The 14300-nt window shown below is 35.2% G+C and overlaps 3 protein-coding genes across 3 annotated transcripts; all 3 read left to right on the forward strand.

Moving 5' to 3' along the window:
• Positions 1 to 609: 609 nt before the first annotated feature.
• On the forward strand, positions 610 to 1201 carry LOC307164049 (gamma-crystallin M2-like; the record flags this gene model as incomplete). Its single annotated transcript, XM_079880445.1, has 2 exons — positions 610 to 852; positions 929 to 1201. Exons 1-2 carry the CDS (start codon positions 658 to 660, stop codon positions 1199 to 1201), a joined length of 468 nt encoding a protein of 155 aa, XP_079736571.1. The 5' UTR covers positions 610 to 657.
• Positions 1202 to 4086: 2885 nt separating this feature from the next.
• Positions 4087 to 4949, forward strand: LOC307164042 (gamma-crystallin M2-like; the record flags this gene model as incomplete). Its single annotated transcript, XM_079880439.1, has 3 exons — positions 4087 to 4098; positions 4215 to 4457; positions 4677 to 4949. 3 exons carry the CDS (start codon positions 4087 to 4089, stop codon positions 4947 to 4949), a joined length of 528 nt encoding a protein of 175 aa, XP_079736565.1.
• Positions 4950 to 8839: 3890 nt separating this feature from the next.
• Positions 8840 to 9506, forward strand: LOC307164050 (gamma-crystallin M2-like; the record flags this gene model as incomplete). The annotated part of the gene is made up of 2 exons (XM_079880446.1): positions 8840 to 9082; positions 9234 to 9506. Exons 1-2 carry the CDS (start codon positions 8888 to 8890, stop codon positions 9504 to 9506), a joined length of 468 nt encoding a protein of 155 aa, XP_079736572.1. The 5' UTR covers positions 8840 to 8887.
• Between the last annotated feature and the right edge of the window lie 4794 nt (positions 9507 to 14300).

Here is a 14300-nt window from a genome sequence, read left to right on the forward strand (position 1 = left end):
CAAAATATCTTCATGGAACATGATCTTTACTTAATATCCTAATGATTTTTGGCATAAAAGAAAAATTTATAATTTTGACCCATACAATGTATTGTTGGCTATTGCCACAAATATACCCATGCGACTTGTGACTGGTTTTGTGATCCAGGGTCACATATGTGTTAATCAGATTAAATTCTTACTTCCAAAAAGATGTTAAAAGCGTAATAAACTTTTGACATACGCAGAAAAATTCTAGTAAATTATTCACACAGAGGCACAGTCAGAGGTATTCTGAAGAACAATTGACAGGACAATTACAAAAGCATGTATGTTGGTCCTATGATGGCCTCTATGCCAACTTGCACAGTCAGGAACTGACTAACAATAGGTGCTGTGTAGTCTTTAGTCTTGGTCTAGTATAAAGGTTTGGTGACAGCTGCAGTCAGTCATCAACCAGAATCAGCTTCAGCTTCTCCTTTGTGGAACTACTGAGGATCAGACAGCGCAACCATGATGGGCAAGGTAAACTTCATTCCTGCAAAGATTGTCAAATTACAATTTAAGTCAAATTATTTGATTTGGTATATTTCACTTTAAACCACTAAAACAATAACGCTGATTTTTCAGGTCACTTTCTACGAGGACAGGAACTTCCAGGGTCGCTCTTATGAGTGCATGAGCGACTGTGGTGACTTCTCCTCCTACCTGAGTCGCTGTCACTCTTGCAGAGTGGAGAGCGGATGCTGGATGATGTATGATCATCCCAACTACATGGGAAATCAGTATTTCTTCAGGAAGGGCGAGTACGCTGATTACATGTCTATGTTTGGAATGAGCAACTGCATCAGATCCTGCCGTATGATCCCCATGGTGAGCTCAATTAAAGCTTATATATCTATGTTTTTATTAATACACTTAAATTAAACTGACTTCTCTTCCACTACAGTACAGGGGATCCTACAGAATGAGGATCTACGAGAGGGAGAACTTCATGGGTCAGATGTACGAGATGATGGATGACTGTGACAACATCATGGACCGTTACCGCATGTCTCACTGCCAGTCCTGTCATGTGATGGATGGCCACTGGCTCATGTATGAGCAGCCCCACTACAGAGGCAGGATGTCCTACTTCAGGCCTGGAGAGTACAGGAGCTTCAGCAATATGGGTGGCATGAGATTCATGAGCATGAGGCGTATCATGGATTCCATGTATTAGTGTTCCAATGTTTCAATAAAATAATTTGTCACTTAACATTGTGCTTTGAAAATTAATTCCACTTCCATTCTACACAAATAAATACACAGTAAAATAATGAAATTATTGATTATCACTGATTATTAAAAATAAAGACTGTTTAAGATGATAAGATGATATTAAGCCATATTATTTTTTTTGATGGTCAATGTGGATATCTTCAGGGTGGCCAATGGCCGACGTAAAGCTGATATACAGTATATGATATAACATTATTTAAAGATAACAACTGCTGAAATTAAAAGTATATTTATTTTACCTAATATTTAATAAATATTAAATCATTTGATAATGAAACATTTTAAAATGAATAATTTTAACTAAAATAATTTAAAACAATTAACATAGCATCCTTTTTTTTTTTGTCATCCTTCGACTGTGCTACAGTATGGATCACACTATCATTCATTTATGCGCTATTAAACCATTCAAGGACAATAAGCACACACACACACACACACACAAAAAAACCCCCTCAAATCTGTACTGGCCTGTGAAGCAGCTCTCTGTGGACAAACACCTGAAACAAGCCCTCAGGATACCACTGTTTATAAGGTTACATGGGTCAAAAACAATGAAAACAATACCTTTATAAAGTTATTTATTCTTTATTGTTTTTATTAACTGGGCCAGTAGAAAAAACTTTAATGTTAAGCCCTGATATATTAAAAGCACAGCTAAATGTGGCATTTATTACAATGGGTTTATGTACAGATTGTTTTAAAATCCCTTAAATTAAAAGTTGTTATATTTTTTAAAGCCTTTTAAATGTTAAAAATGAGAATGTTCAATTATACTGTAATGTTGAATGGCTATAATTAATGGCTAAAATGGTGGGAAAAAAAATATATATTTAATAGAGACATCAGTGTCAGTATTGGTATCAGTGATACCAATAGTGCTTAATAAAAAGATGCCATTAAACAAATATTTTAAAAATACTGTCTTTATGTTGTTTCTACATTATTTTGGAGATTCAATGTGAAAGTATTACAATAAAATATATTTAAAAAACATTAATGTTAGGTGTGATTAATTAATTTTTGATTAATTAGTGCAGTCGGTTAGTCTGTGCACACTGGGAATATATATATTTTTTTCTCCAAAAGACAAGGTGGTACTAATTTTACATACAGCACACAGTGAATATGACATACATAGCCTACGACATAGTGGCCAACTGAATATATTGCAGCAAAGTTTGAAATCAAAGATTTAAAGTTTGTCGATTGTGCATCTCCAGTAACTCCCACCTGCATCCAATTTGCACTGACTGATGTGTGCATCAAATATGCAGGCTATAGCTGGATTCACCAAAGCGCTGGCGTTTTTACCGCTTTCAATATAAAACCCTGCTTTAGAGAAATTGACCTAACAGAAAAAAGTATCGACCGATACGATAATTAAAAATCTCCAAATATCGGCTGATATGCCTTGGTGATGTATTGGTCGACCACTAGATAGCCAGCAACATTTTATAGGTAAATTCTTCAAAGACTCTCAAATGTTAAATATCAGCCAGTTTTAAAATCACTATATTGGCTGTGCAACATTAAATCCACAGCCAGTGATCAGGAATGTCTTTTTAAAAATATATTTTAAAACCAACAGGGCATTGCAACATTGAACATGACATTTATTATCTCACATTACAGCAGAGAGTAGAGAGATTGTAGTGCCAATTTTATTTGTAAATCATGTCACAAATAGATTTTTAAATAATGTAGTCAGTTGGCTTACATGATTTATGGTTATTTGCTCATTTTTATGCAACACCAGATATTTAATTTTCTCATTGGGCACACAGAAACATCCTTCATTTAATTTACAATTATTGAGTGTCAATAAACTGTAGGTCCAACATTTCCCGCTTATGCTCTTTACTCTCTCATTGCTATCAAATCACAGTCCAAATATGAAAGTTGTTTGAATAAATTGTGCAACCTATACAGATAAAAGAATATATAATTTTGTCATTATTTACTCAAGCTCATGTTATTACAAAATAACACATTTTTCTTTCTTTTATGGCACACAGAAGGAAGTTTTGTGCCCAGTCTCCTGGTTGCTGTTTTCCATACCATGAAAATGAATGGAAACTTGAAAAACAAGAAATAAAATACTATTAAAAAAAAGTATTTCATAAGTTTCTTCATTCAAATTTGGCACACTACTATGTGAAAACCAAATTTGTAGTTTCTCCCATTGAGACAAAGCTATCAACTGCCAACCAAAAAACAATTTCAAATTGAAAAAAAAAAAGAAAAAAAGTACAAGACCCTAACAGCAAATTCTCTGCGGTATAAAACAAATGAAATACCAAAATTGTTTACCTTGTGACCTGAGGGGAGTTGCAGTAATTAGAAATTATTTTAAATGTAGTAGGCTACAAAATATTTTATATATTTTTTAATGTACTCACAATAAAATTTAAACAAAAAGGAAAAGCTTGACTTCACTGAATGCAAAACCATATAGAAGAATAAAAATGGAATATTTGGTCAAACAAAAACGTCGCTAGATATTTGACTAATTATTATACTACTTTTGATTTCGCTGTAGAACATGAAAACATTAGCCTAATACAAGTTTCACATTCTTTCTTTTTATAAAAAAAAGAGAAATGCTAGAATCCTGACAAATGTGAGTTTTAAGATCTACACAATAAGCTTTAGTTATAATAGAGTCTATTTGAACTTGCACAGTCAGGAATTGACAGACAATAGACAGGGTGTACTCTTTAGCCTTGGTCTAGTATAAAAGCACGGGTGACAGCAGTCAGTCAACAACCAGAATCAGCTTCAGCTTCTCCTTTGTGGAACTACTGAGGATCAGACAGCGCAACCATGATGGGCAAGGTAATTTAAGTTAATTCTAGCAACAATTTAAATTTAATGTAATTCACATTAACAGTAATACTTTAATTTCACAGATACAACTATAAACCACTAAAAGAATAACTTGAAATTTTCAGGTCATCTTCTACGAGGACAGGAACTTCCAGGGTCGCTCTTATGAGTGTATGGGTGACTGTGGTGACTTCTCCTCCCACATGAACCGCTGTCACTCTTGCAGAGTGGAGAGCGGATGCTGGATGATGTATGATCATCCCAACTACATGGGAAATCAGTATTTCTTTAAAAGGGGCGAGTACGCTGATTACATGCCTATGTTTGGAATGAGCAACTGCATCAGGTCCTGCCGTATGATCCCCATGGTGAGCTCCATGAAAATTTTTTTACGTGTTTGGAATTTGGAAAATTCACTTTGGACAATTGTCTTAAAGGAATGTTTAATTTAGAGTTAATGATTGATTTATTCAGAAACATGGTGTTGGTTTTGATTAATTTCTAATGTTGTCATAGATTTGGTTTCATTTTATCTCAAATTGGGACCAACAAAAAATTTAATAAAAATAACTTCTCTTCCACTACAGTACAAAGGCTCCTACAGAATGAGGATCTACGAGAGGGAGAACTTCATGGGTCAGATGTACGAGATGATGGATGACTGTGACAACATCATGGACCGTTACCGCATGTCTCACTGCCAGTCCTGTCATGTGATGGACGGCCACTGGCTCATGTATGAGCAGCCCCACTACAGAGGCAGGATGTCCTACTTCAGGCCTGGAGAGTACAGGAGCTTCAGCAATATGGGTGGCATGAGATTCATGAGCATGAGGCGCATCATGGACTCCTATTACTAGAGATTTAATGTTTCAATAAAATACTTTCTATACAAAAGTAAACATTGTGTCATGAAAATGAGTATCACACACACACACACACACACACACACACACAAAAAAAACTTTATCTATTTACATTCTAAATGCTAATACACTTTTCATGCATACTTTTTTTATAATTATTAGGCATCACAAGGGCAGTATACAAGGCAGTACAAGAGTTTCAGGTATATGAGAATGACTGACATGAGATCTATGAGAATGAGTCTATCACGGATCTTTACCTTTAAAATATGATTGTTTTATAGTTTTTTTTTAAAAAAATTGCAAACACACTAAAACTGGTACTTAAGGCCCACTAAGTGAAACCATTCACTTACCTAATCTTCAGATCAAGTCTACAAAACTACAAGCACATTATATGATTTACACTCAGTTTACAATTGTAAAACAATTTTTTGCAAATGCTAAACACAGTTTTCGACATTAGACAAATCACTCAAAACTAGCAGCTCGTTTCATTTAAAAAACACTGCCATTTCAATGCTACAATCATTACACCCAACAATCGTGTGAAAACACTTATACATAAATTAATCAAAACTCAATGTTTTGAGAAACAAATACAATTTTCACCCTTGCATTTCTACTTATTTTAAAAAAATATACTAAATATACATATAAGCTGTCACTCATATTTCTATAGCTCTTTATACAATGCAGATTGTTTCAAAGCAGCTGCACAATATAACAAATTCAAATTCAACTGTAAAGCAGCTCAAGCCAGTATTGAGCTCAAGTCAGTTCAATTCAATAACTAGTTCATCAATTGTACAACAATTGTGCCTTCATACTGTATATACAGTGTATGTGTGTACATACAACGTGTGACAAAATCCTGTGCATTTCACTGCAGAGGCAAAAGAAAAAAGGTTTTCATATTTTATGGGGACATTCCATAGACCTAATGATTTTATACTGTACATATTGTATATTCAATATCCTAATCCTAAACCTACCCATCACAGAAAACGGTAACACTTTACAATAAAGTCTCATTTGTTAAAATGATTTAATGTATTCACTAACGTAGTCCATGTTAGTGAATACATTAAATCATGTTAACAAATGAGAATGTTAAATGTCAAATAAATCATGTTAACAATGAGCAATACATTTGTTGCAGTATGTGTTAATCTTTATTAATGTTAGCTAATAAAAATCCAGTTGTTCATTCTTTGTTCATGTCAAACAGGAACCCATATCATGATACACATCTGTGTTCTCAAACCATGTATACAAGAACACACACATTGGTAGGTGAAGACTTTCATAGAAGATGAAGACTTTTCACATGCACAATGATTTTTTATACTAAGCTAAAGAAGACATTTAGTCATCAATGTAAATGTGGTAAAACCAGTACACACACACACTTTTGTTATTAGAACTGCTCCTGCACTATATGTAGTTCAAAGACATTTCCCTGTAGGCTATCAAAATGTAAACAAAGCATAATACTGATAGACAGCAAAGACTAATAAAAATGTGAGTTTCATGATTCTGTGTAGGTCTTCAAATATTCTTATGAGGGCTGGAATTATTAACATTGTGTAACCCCATCATCTCAAAAGAGGGCAACATCCACAGTTTGTTTCTTTGCAAATATAACAGTTTATTCTACAACATTCAAATGTAGCACAATGGGTAATCAAAAATGGCAAAGAAACAAAACAAAAAACAAAACCAAAATTGTAACCGTTAGAGACAACAGGGTTCCCGATCGTATCAATGGCAACTGCTCTGCAAATAAGTGCACACTCAATCACAAATAAAACAAACACAATTTCACTCCAAGCTCAAATCAAACCACTACAAATTGTTCCCCCACCTTAACGGAGTAAACCATATGTAAGAAAATGGGAACCCCACTGTCATGTGGGGGTGGTGTGGCGCAATGGATAAGACACATGCCTTTGGTGTGAGAGACCCGGGTTCGAATCCACTGTGAGACACCAATGTGTCCCTGAGCAAGACACTTAACCCCTAGTTGCTCCAGAGGTGTGCGACCTCTGACATATATAGCAATTGTAAGTCGCTTTGGATAAAAGCGTCAGCTAAATGAATAAATGTAAATGTAATGTAAATGTCATGTGTAGGTCCAAGACAAAACAAAACACATTCTCACAAATTAAATCACTTTGCCACTTCAACACAAGAGACCCAATTCAACATTAAAGTCATCTCTTCAGACACCCATTAAGCCACAAATGCTTTTAATAAAAGTAAATGGCAATCACGCATCATCTGTATTCTTAAATATATTTGCTTAATTCTCTGAGGCTCCAATCAACACAATTCCCATAAGAACACTTCACAATTCAGTTATATGCTGCTCATTAATCAACTGGTCGTTTCATCTGCTATTGCCTTGAAAAACACCACCCAGCTTTTCCTGCTTGGCACATGGTATCACAAAAAGGAAGCCCAAAAAGTTTTATTTCTTTTTATAGTGTCTTGACTCATGGGGTTTGTAGTCCATTTAATTTGTAGTCCTACACCTTCTACCCCATTACAATTACAATTACAATTACAGCATGTTTAGCTGCAGTAATGTGATTAAATCTACAGAGACTGCAAATAAAAATTAAAGAAATGCTTCTCACAGTCAGCTTAAAAGAGAAAGGCCTTGTTTCATAACAATTACAATTGAAATATAGTGTAAGTAAAACAGAACTTGTCCTAACGTTTCTACAACATATTCACTACGGCACTGATAACTCTTTAGTTACTACCTCTGACACTATAATGGCCAGTGAATCAGTACATAATACATACAATGAATCAATACATAAATGAAATGTTAGGTTAGTAACAGTAATTTAAATTATAGCTAATTTAAGTGTTCATATTGATGTGAAATATGTTTAGTTGTCATTGACAATAAGGTTTAACACAAAGTTTAATACAAAGCATGAACTTAGAATGTACTTAAAAAAAATTGTATTCTGTTTGGGTACCTTGTGTAACTGATATGAATGACTCGGCACCAACATTTTATTTTAGTTTTAGGATAATTTTATATACACAATTTCATGAAAATTATACAAACACACAGATCCTCTTTAGACTTGCGTTAGAAGTGAGTAAATGCTAAAAGCCAAAGAAATGGGCAGACAAAGTTGTTAAGGTAGGATTGTTCAGTAACATCTTTAAGGCAGAAATTAGGAAAGACTCACTGTATATGACTTTTCAGAATACAGTCAAAATAATAATAATAATAATAATGGATTTGACAGGAAACTTATTATTACTGTAAAACACTGTAAAAGGTATGCTTTTTGGAAGTTAAAAAGTAAGAATAGCCTTAATATTTAAAGTTTAAAGTCTATAATATTCAACAAGACAATAAATACACACTATAAGGAAATCTTACTTAAAAAGGCAAGTTCCCCCACCATGGCAGAGTCAGTAAGAATGTTTTTTTTTTTTTTTTATTGTTTACAAGTATTGTATTTTATAAAACTACACCATAGGTCACTATATTTGGCTATACGTTGTGTTTGGCTGTAATTATGTTACCAGTACAGAGTACTAAAAATGTTTAAACAAACTTTAAAAGTACTAAGATCTACATACCAAGCTTTAGCTAGAATGGCCTCTATTCCAACTTGCACAGTCAGGAACTGACTAACAATAGAGGCTGTGTAGTCTTTAGTCTTGGTCTAGTATAAAGGTACGGGTGACAGCAGTCAGTCAACAACCAGAATCAGCTTCAGCTTCTCCTTTGTGGAACTACTGAGGATCAGACAGCGCAACCATGAAGGTAAACCTTGTTCCAGCTGCCATTTACACATATTTTAACTTGGTATATTTCACTTTAAATCACTAAAACTTTTATTTTTCAGGTCACCTTTTTTGAGGACAGGAACTTCCAGGGTCGCTCTTACGACTGTATGGGCGACAGTGGTGACTTCTCCTCCTACCTGAGTCGCTGTCACTCTTGCAGAGTGGAGAGCGGATGCTGGATGATGTATGATCATCCCAACTACATGGGAAATGGATATTTCTTTAAAAGGGGCGAGTATGCTGATTACATGTCTATGTTTGGAATGAGCAACTGCATCAGGTCCTGCCGTATGATCCCCATGGTGAGCTCAAAATTAAAGTTCATATATATATATATATATATATGTGTGTGTGTGTGTGTTTATTTTTTTGGCTGTGACTAGAAAAATCTTGTGAGAAAATTAATTTTCTGGCTGATAAACTTAAATTAAACTGACTTATCTTCCACAACAGCACAGGGGCTCCTACAGAATGAGGATCTACGAGAGGGATAACTTCATGGGTCAGATGTACGAGATGATGGATGACTGTGACAACATCATGGACCGTTACCGCATGTCTCACTGTCAGTCCTGTCATGTGATGGACGGCCACTGGCTCATGTATGAGCAGCCCCACTACAGAGGCAGGATGTCCTACTTCAGGCCTGGAGAGTACAGGAGCTTCAGCAATATGGGTGGCATGAGATTCATGAGCATGAGGCGTATCATGGACTCTTGGTACTAGTGTTCAAATGTTTCAATAAAATAATTTCTATACAACACTAAACATTGTGTTCTGAAAATAATTAATGTCACTATTACATGAGCAGTCCACAAAAAACAAGCTTAAGAGAAAAGTGAATAATTTTTCATTTTGTCAAGTCTGCCACACTTGCCCCCTTTAAAAAAAGCCCCTTGCTAAAGACATACTGGGGACTAGAAAAGTGAACCCTTTCTCTCTTTTAAATGTAAGTTCATTCTGCATGCTGAAGCATACAGTAAGGTCCAACCAGTTTAAAGACTACACATGCCTTTGAACTTCTCATTTTTGCAGACAGACTAAAATCTCTTATATCTTGTCTTGTTCACGCTGTGTGAATTCTTTATAATGAACAAAGTCATCAGTTACTCATGAAATGTGTTTGAACGTGCTACATTCAATTTTCTATATTTAAGTTATTTAGAATCTAAAACTTCCAAGCTTTCACATTAACACATAAACACATCACGCATTGAGGACATAGTCCAACAGATGTCTTGAGCAAATGCAAATCAAAATATAGGATTAATGCCATTATTTTCTTCTTACTTTTTAGAACATATTGACAGACTATCTCTATCATCAATAACTGTCTTTCAAATTTATGATGTACAGGACAAGCTTGTTGAGGAAAACATGGAAGAATCAGGAATTGGTTTTGAACCACAGTCCTAGTGTTCTAGATTGACTGTGCACTTGGTTTTGCCCTTTTACTCTTATCACAAATCAAGGCCCCTTCTGTGGATAGAGAAGAGCTAAGGACACAAGTTCAAAATCTACAGTGTAAGCAAGATCCCAAAATGCATGCCCATAAAAATAATAATAATAATAAAACAAAAAATCCATTTAGTCAAGAGAGTTTTGAATATGAAACAAACACATGAAAAAAATAGAAACTTAGGCCTCTTCTAAAAGCTTAGGCAGCTGGGAGAGGGAATTTGATACAAAGAGTATTGCAATATTTTGCATAGGGACATCGTATCGGGCACCACACTTTTTAGGGCCTGAATTCATGCTCATTATTGCAAGTGTTGTGCATATTACCATAAACTCCAAACTTATGATACAAATATTATATAATCTGTTTGTGAAAACAAAGTTGTTTCACAAAGCTGTTTGTGAAAAGAAATAAACTAACATCATGAGCAAATCAGTGCTGTTGAATCTCTCTCTCTTTTTTTGTCTTGGACATGCGTAGTGAGCTGTGTGTAAAGGAAGCGATAAAACAAATCTTTTGTTCATGATTAGAATCAAAGAAACTGTCTATAATGCCATATCTACACTGCCAGTGTGCTCGTTCATACAACACTATTGACAAGAAAGGTGGCAGCAGCAGTAAAATGTGTCTCATGCTAAGAGAGGGTGAGGAAGGATACTAAAACAAGTAATAAAAACTCAGTGAGTGTTTTAGCGCAATTTTCTGACGTCATGGGATCACAACACTAACGCCGCCTTCACACTGGCAGTTGAAATCAGCTCCGATACGGCAGCGAAACGACCGGAAGTCATTCATTTCCTATGGAGATTCGCAGACCGCATGCGAATGGGTCCGAACCAAGCGTGCCGCACAAGCCCTGAAAAGTGAAGCCAAAACGTCTCGATCGCCCCCCGGTGACTGGTCCTAGTATAGGTCATAAGCCCCGCCTCCCCGTGTTATTCAACGGGACGCGAGACCAACTAAACAATTAAATTACACTTCAAATATCTTTTTCCAAAGGTGGTTTCTTTCATTTGCTGTCGTTTTTATCACGCTGATGTAAGTTCAAGTGTCTGTTTCAAAAATAAGTTGGTTTTTAGTTAGTTACGTGATGCGGTGGTGTAACGTCATGATTGACAGCTGTGATTGACAGATTCTCCGAGCGAAGTAGTCACTGAAGCACCAACGGACATTTTTTTCGGGATCTTCGGAGGACTGAGGAGATTGTATTTACTTTATTTTAATAAGCCTCTTGTCGTACTGCAATCAATTTTTAAAAAAGTGTGCAAAATGCACTTTCCCTGCGAGAGTGAGGGCGGAGCGTTGATTTCGCGGCTTTACTTCCTGCTCACTACTGCGCAGGTCTGGTCCCGAAATCGCTACTGCGCAGACTCAAGTTCCAATATGTCAGCGCCATATCGGGACTCTGGCGGCTTCAGTTCTCATCAATGGAAGAGAGCGAAGGGGCGTCGTCCATCTTTTTTTACAGTCTATGGTCCGAACCAGGTGCGAACGAGTGCGGTGCGAAAAAAATCGTGTCCGTTGGCCATCCGGATGCGTTCAAAAAATTGAACTCTTGCGAAAGGCTACGGACGGTTTCTATCCGAAAATCCCAACGGAAGTTAGCGTTGCTATGGTACTGATAAACAAGATTCTTAACTTTTAATAAAATAAATAATGATTTTATAATGATTAGTTGTCATGTCATTTTTTTTTTTTCATGATGTTTTAACGTTATTTGGGCAGTTAATACAATTAAATAATTCAATATTTAAATATACTCACTTCCGAGGCTTCCGACCACTGATCTATATAATGACATATATATATATATATATATATATATATATATATATATATATATATATATATATATATATAATGTCATTCTATATAGATCAGTGCTTCCGACGCTTTTCACCGTTGTGTACGACGTCCGCTGGGGGCGTATTGCGTATTACGGAGCTGATTTCAACTGCCAGTGTGAAGGCGGCGTAAGAGATAGTAAATCTTTTCCTGGATTTTTATTGTGCGTTCCCGAGATTAGACCTTCCTTAACATAATGCCGAAAACCCTATCTCTAGGTGGTCTGGTTGAGGAGTAGATAGAAGTACAAGTTTGGTGCGCACAGACAGAACAGAAATCATGAGTTAACAATCGCAATTTTGTCCGGTGGAAAATTGCGCTAAAAAGCCTGTATCATCATTACTTGATTCATTATTGTTACATACAGTGGGTTATATCAGAAAATCAAACTGTCTTGCGTTACTGTGTAGGCTGTTACAACAAGAATAACACCACGAAACCATATAGCATCCAAGTTGTATGCTTTTACATGGTTATTGGCAACCATGTATCTTCCTAAAACAACAATTAAAATATGATTCAGCACTATATATTAGGCATCTTTAACTACTGTACTATGTACTTTCATCAAAAAAAAAAAAAAAGTTAGTTACAATGTACTTACTGTGTTCATGTTGTAGCCTATTGCAAAACAATTGTTCTCTTATTGCGGTGGGATGAAAGATTAGGGACAGGTTTTGTGGTATGGTTTAAGGGTGTGTTAAGGTGTAAGGGAAGAGTCAACAGTTAATTAGATCTAATTACAGTGCTATGCATAAGTTTAGACACCCATGCTAAAGTTGACTAAAAAGAGGAATAAAAAATCATCTTTTGGAAATTGAACTTAATGCCTTAATTTAAAAAATTAGGAAAAATCCAACCTTTAAGGACACCAATTTTCTTTGTGAATGAATAATGTATCGTAAATAAATAAATGTTCTTCCTTAAAATACAGGGTGCATAAGTTTGGACACCCCTATGTTAAATTCCCATAGAGGCAGGCAGATTTTTATTTTTAAGTATTTTTTTTAATTTTTTTTTTTAGGATACTATGCATCCTGATAAAGTTCCCTTGGCCTTAGGAATTAAAATAGCCCCACATCATCACATAGCCTTCACCATACCTAGAGATTGGCATGGGGTACTTTCCATAAGATCATCTCTCAATGCAAATCAAACTAGCTATTAGGCTAACTGAAATAAAACCATGCCAATCTCTAGGTATGGTGAAGGCTATGTGATGATGTGGGGCTATTTTAATTCCAAAGGCCAAGGGAACTTTATCAGGATGCATAGTATCCTAAAAAAAAAAAACTTAAAAATACTTAAAAATAAAAATCTGCCTGCCTCTATGGGAATTTAACATAGGGGTGTCCAAACTTATGCACCCTGTATTTTAAGGAAGAACATTTATTTATTTACGATAAATTATTCATTCACAAAGAAAATTGGTGTCCTTAAAGGTTGGATTTTTCCTAATTTTTTAAATTAAGGCATTAAGTTCAGTTTCCAAAAGATGATTTTTTATTCCTCTTTTTAGTCAACTTTAGTATGGGTGTCTAAACTTATGCATAGCACTGTACATAAATTAATTACAGCTGTAGTTACATACATGTTTTTATGTTATACTTATATATATATATATATTAAAAAATATTGCAAGTACACAAGAAGTGCACTGTATCAAATGATTAATTTAAATGTTAGTCCATAATAGTCAAAGAAACTTATATGAAGTGGGGCTGAAAACTAAATTCTATTAAAAAATATGTAAAATACCAGGAAGGAACTCAGTGGACAAGTAAAGGATAAAGGAGATGGATACTAAGATGTTAAATGAACAGACTGAGAACCGTATCTTAATTACATATGTGGAGTCGCAATATACCACAATATATTATATTGCATTATTACATGGCTTTGTTGAATTCTAATGTAGAATGCAGTCTGTTATTTCTTGATAACAGACCGCTGCTAAGTTTAACACATCATTGCCATGAAAAACAGAGCGTTGCTCTGGACGCAAGATTCTAACCGTAGAGATGGAACGGACTATTTTTTTTTAGCGGAAGCAATACAATCGTTTTTAAATCAATAAACTCCTTTTTAAATCAATATTTTGTGTCAAATTATTGATTTATTTGGTAGGTAGCCATGTAATAAGCGGGATAATGTAGAGCGAGGCGGTTGTTATAGCGAATACAACCCCGACAGGCTGATCAGGACCCCGACGCGAA

The sequence above is a fragment of the Squalius cephalus genome, assembly GCF_949319135.1.
Source record: "Squalius cephalus genome assembly, chromosome: 9".
Taxonomy (NCBI): Eukaryota; Metazoa; Chordata; class Actinopteri; order Cypriniformes; family Leuciscidae; genus Squalius; species Squalius cephalus.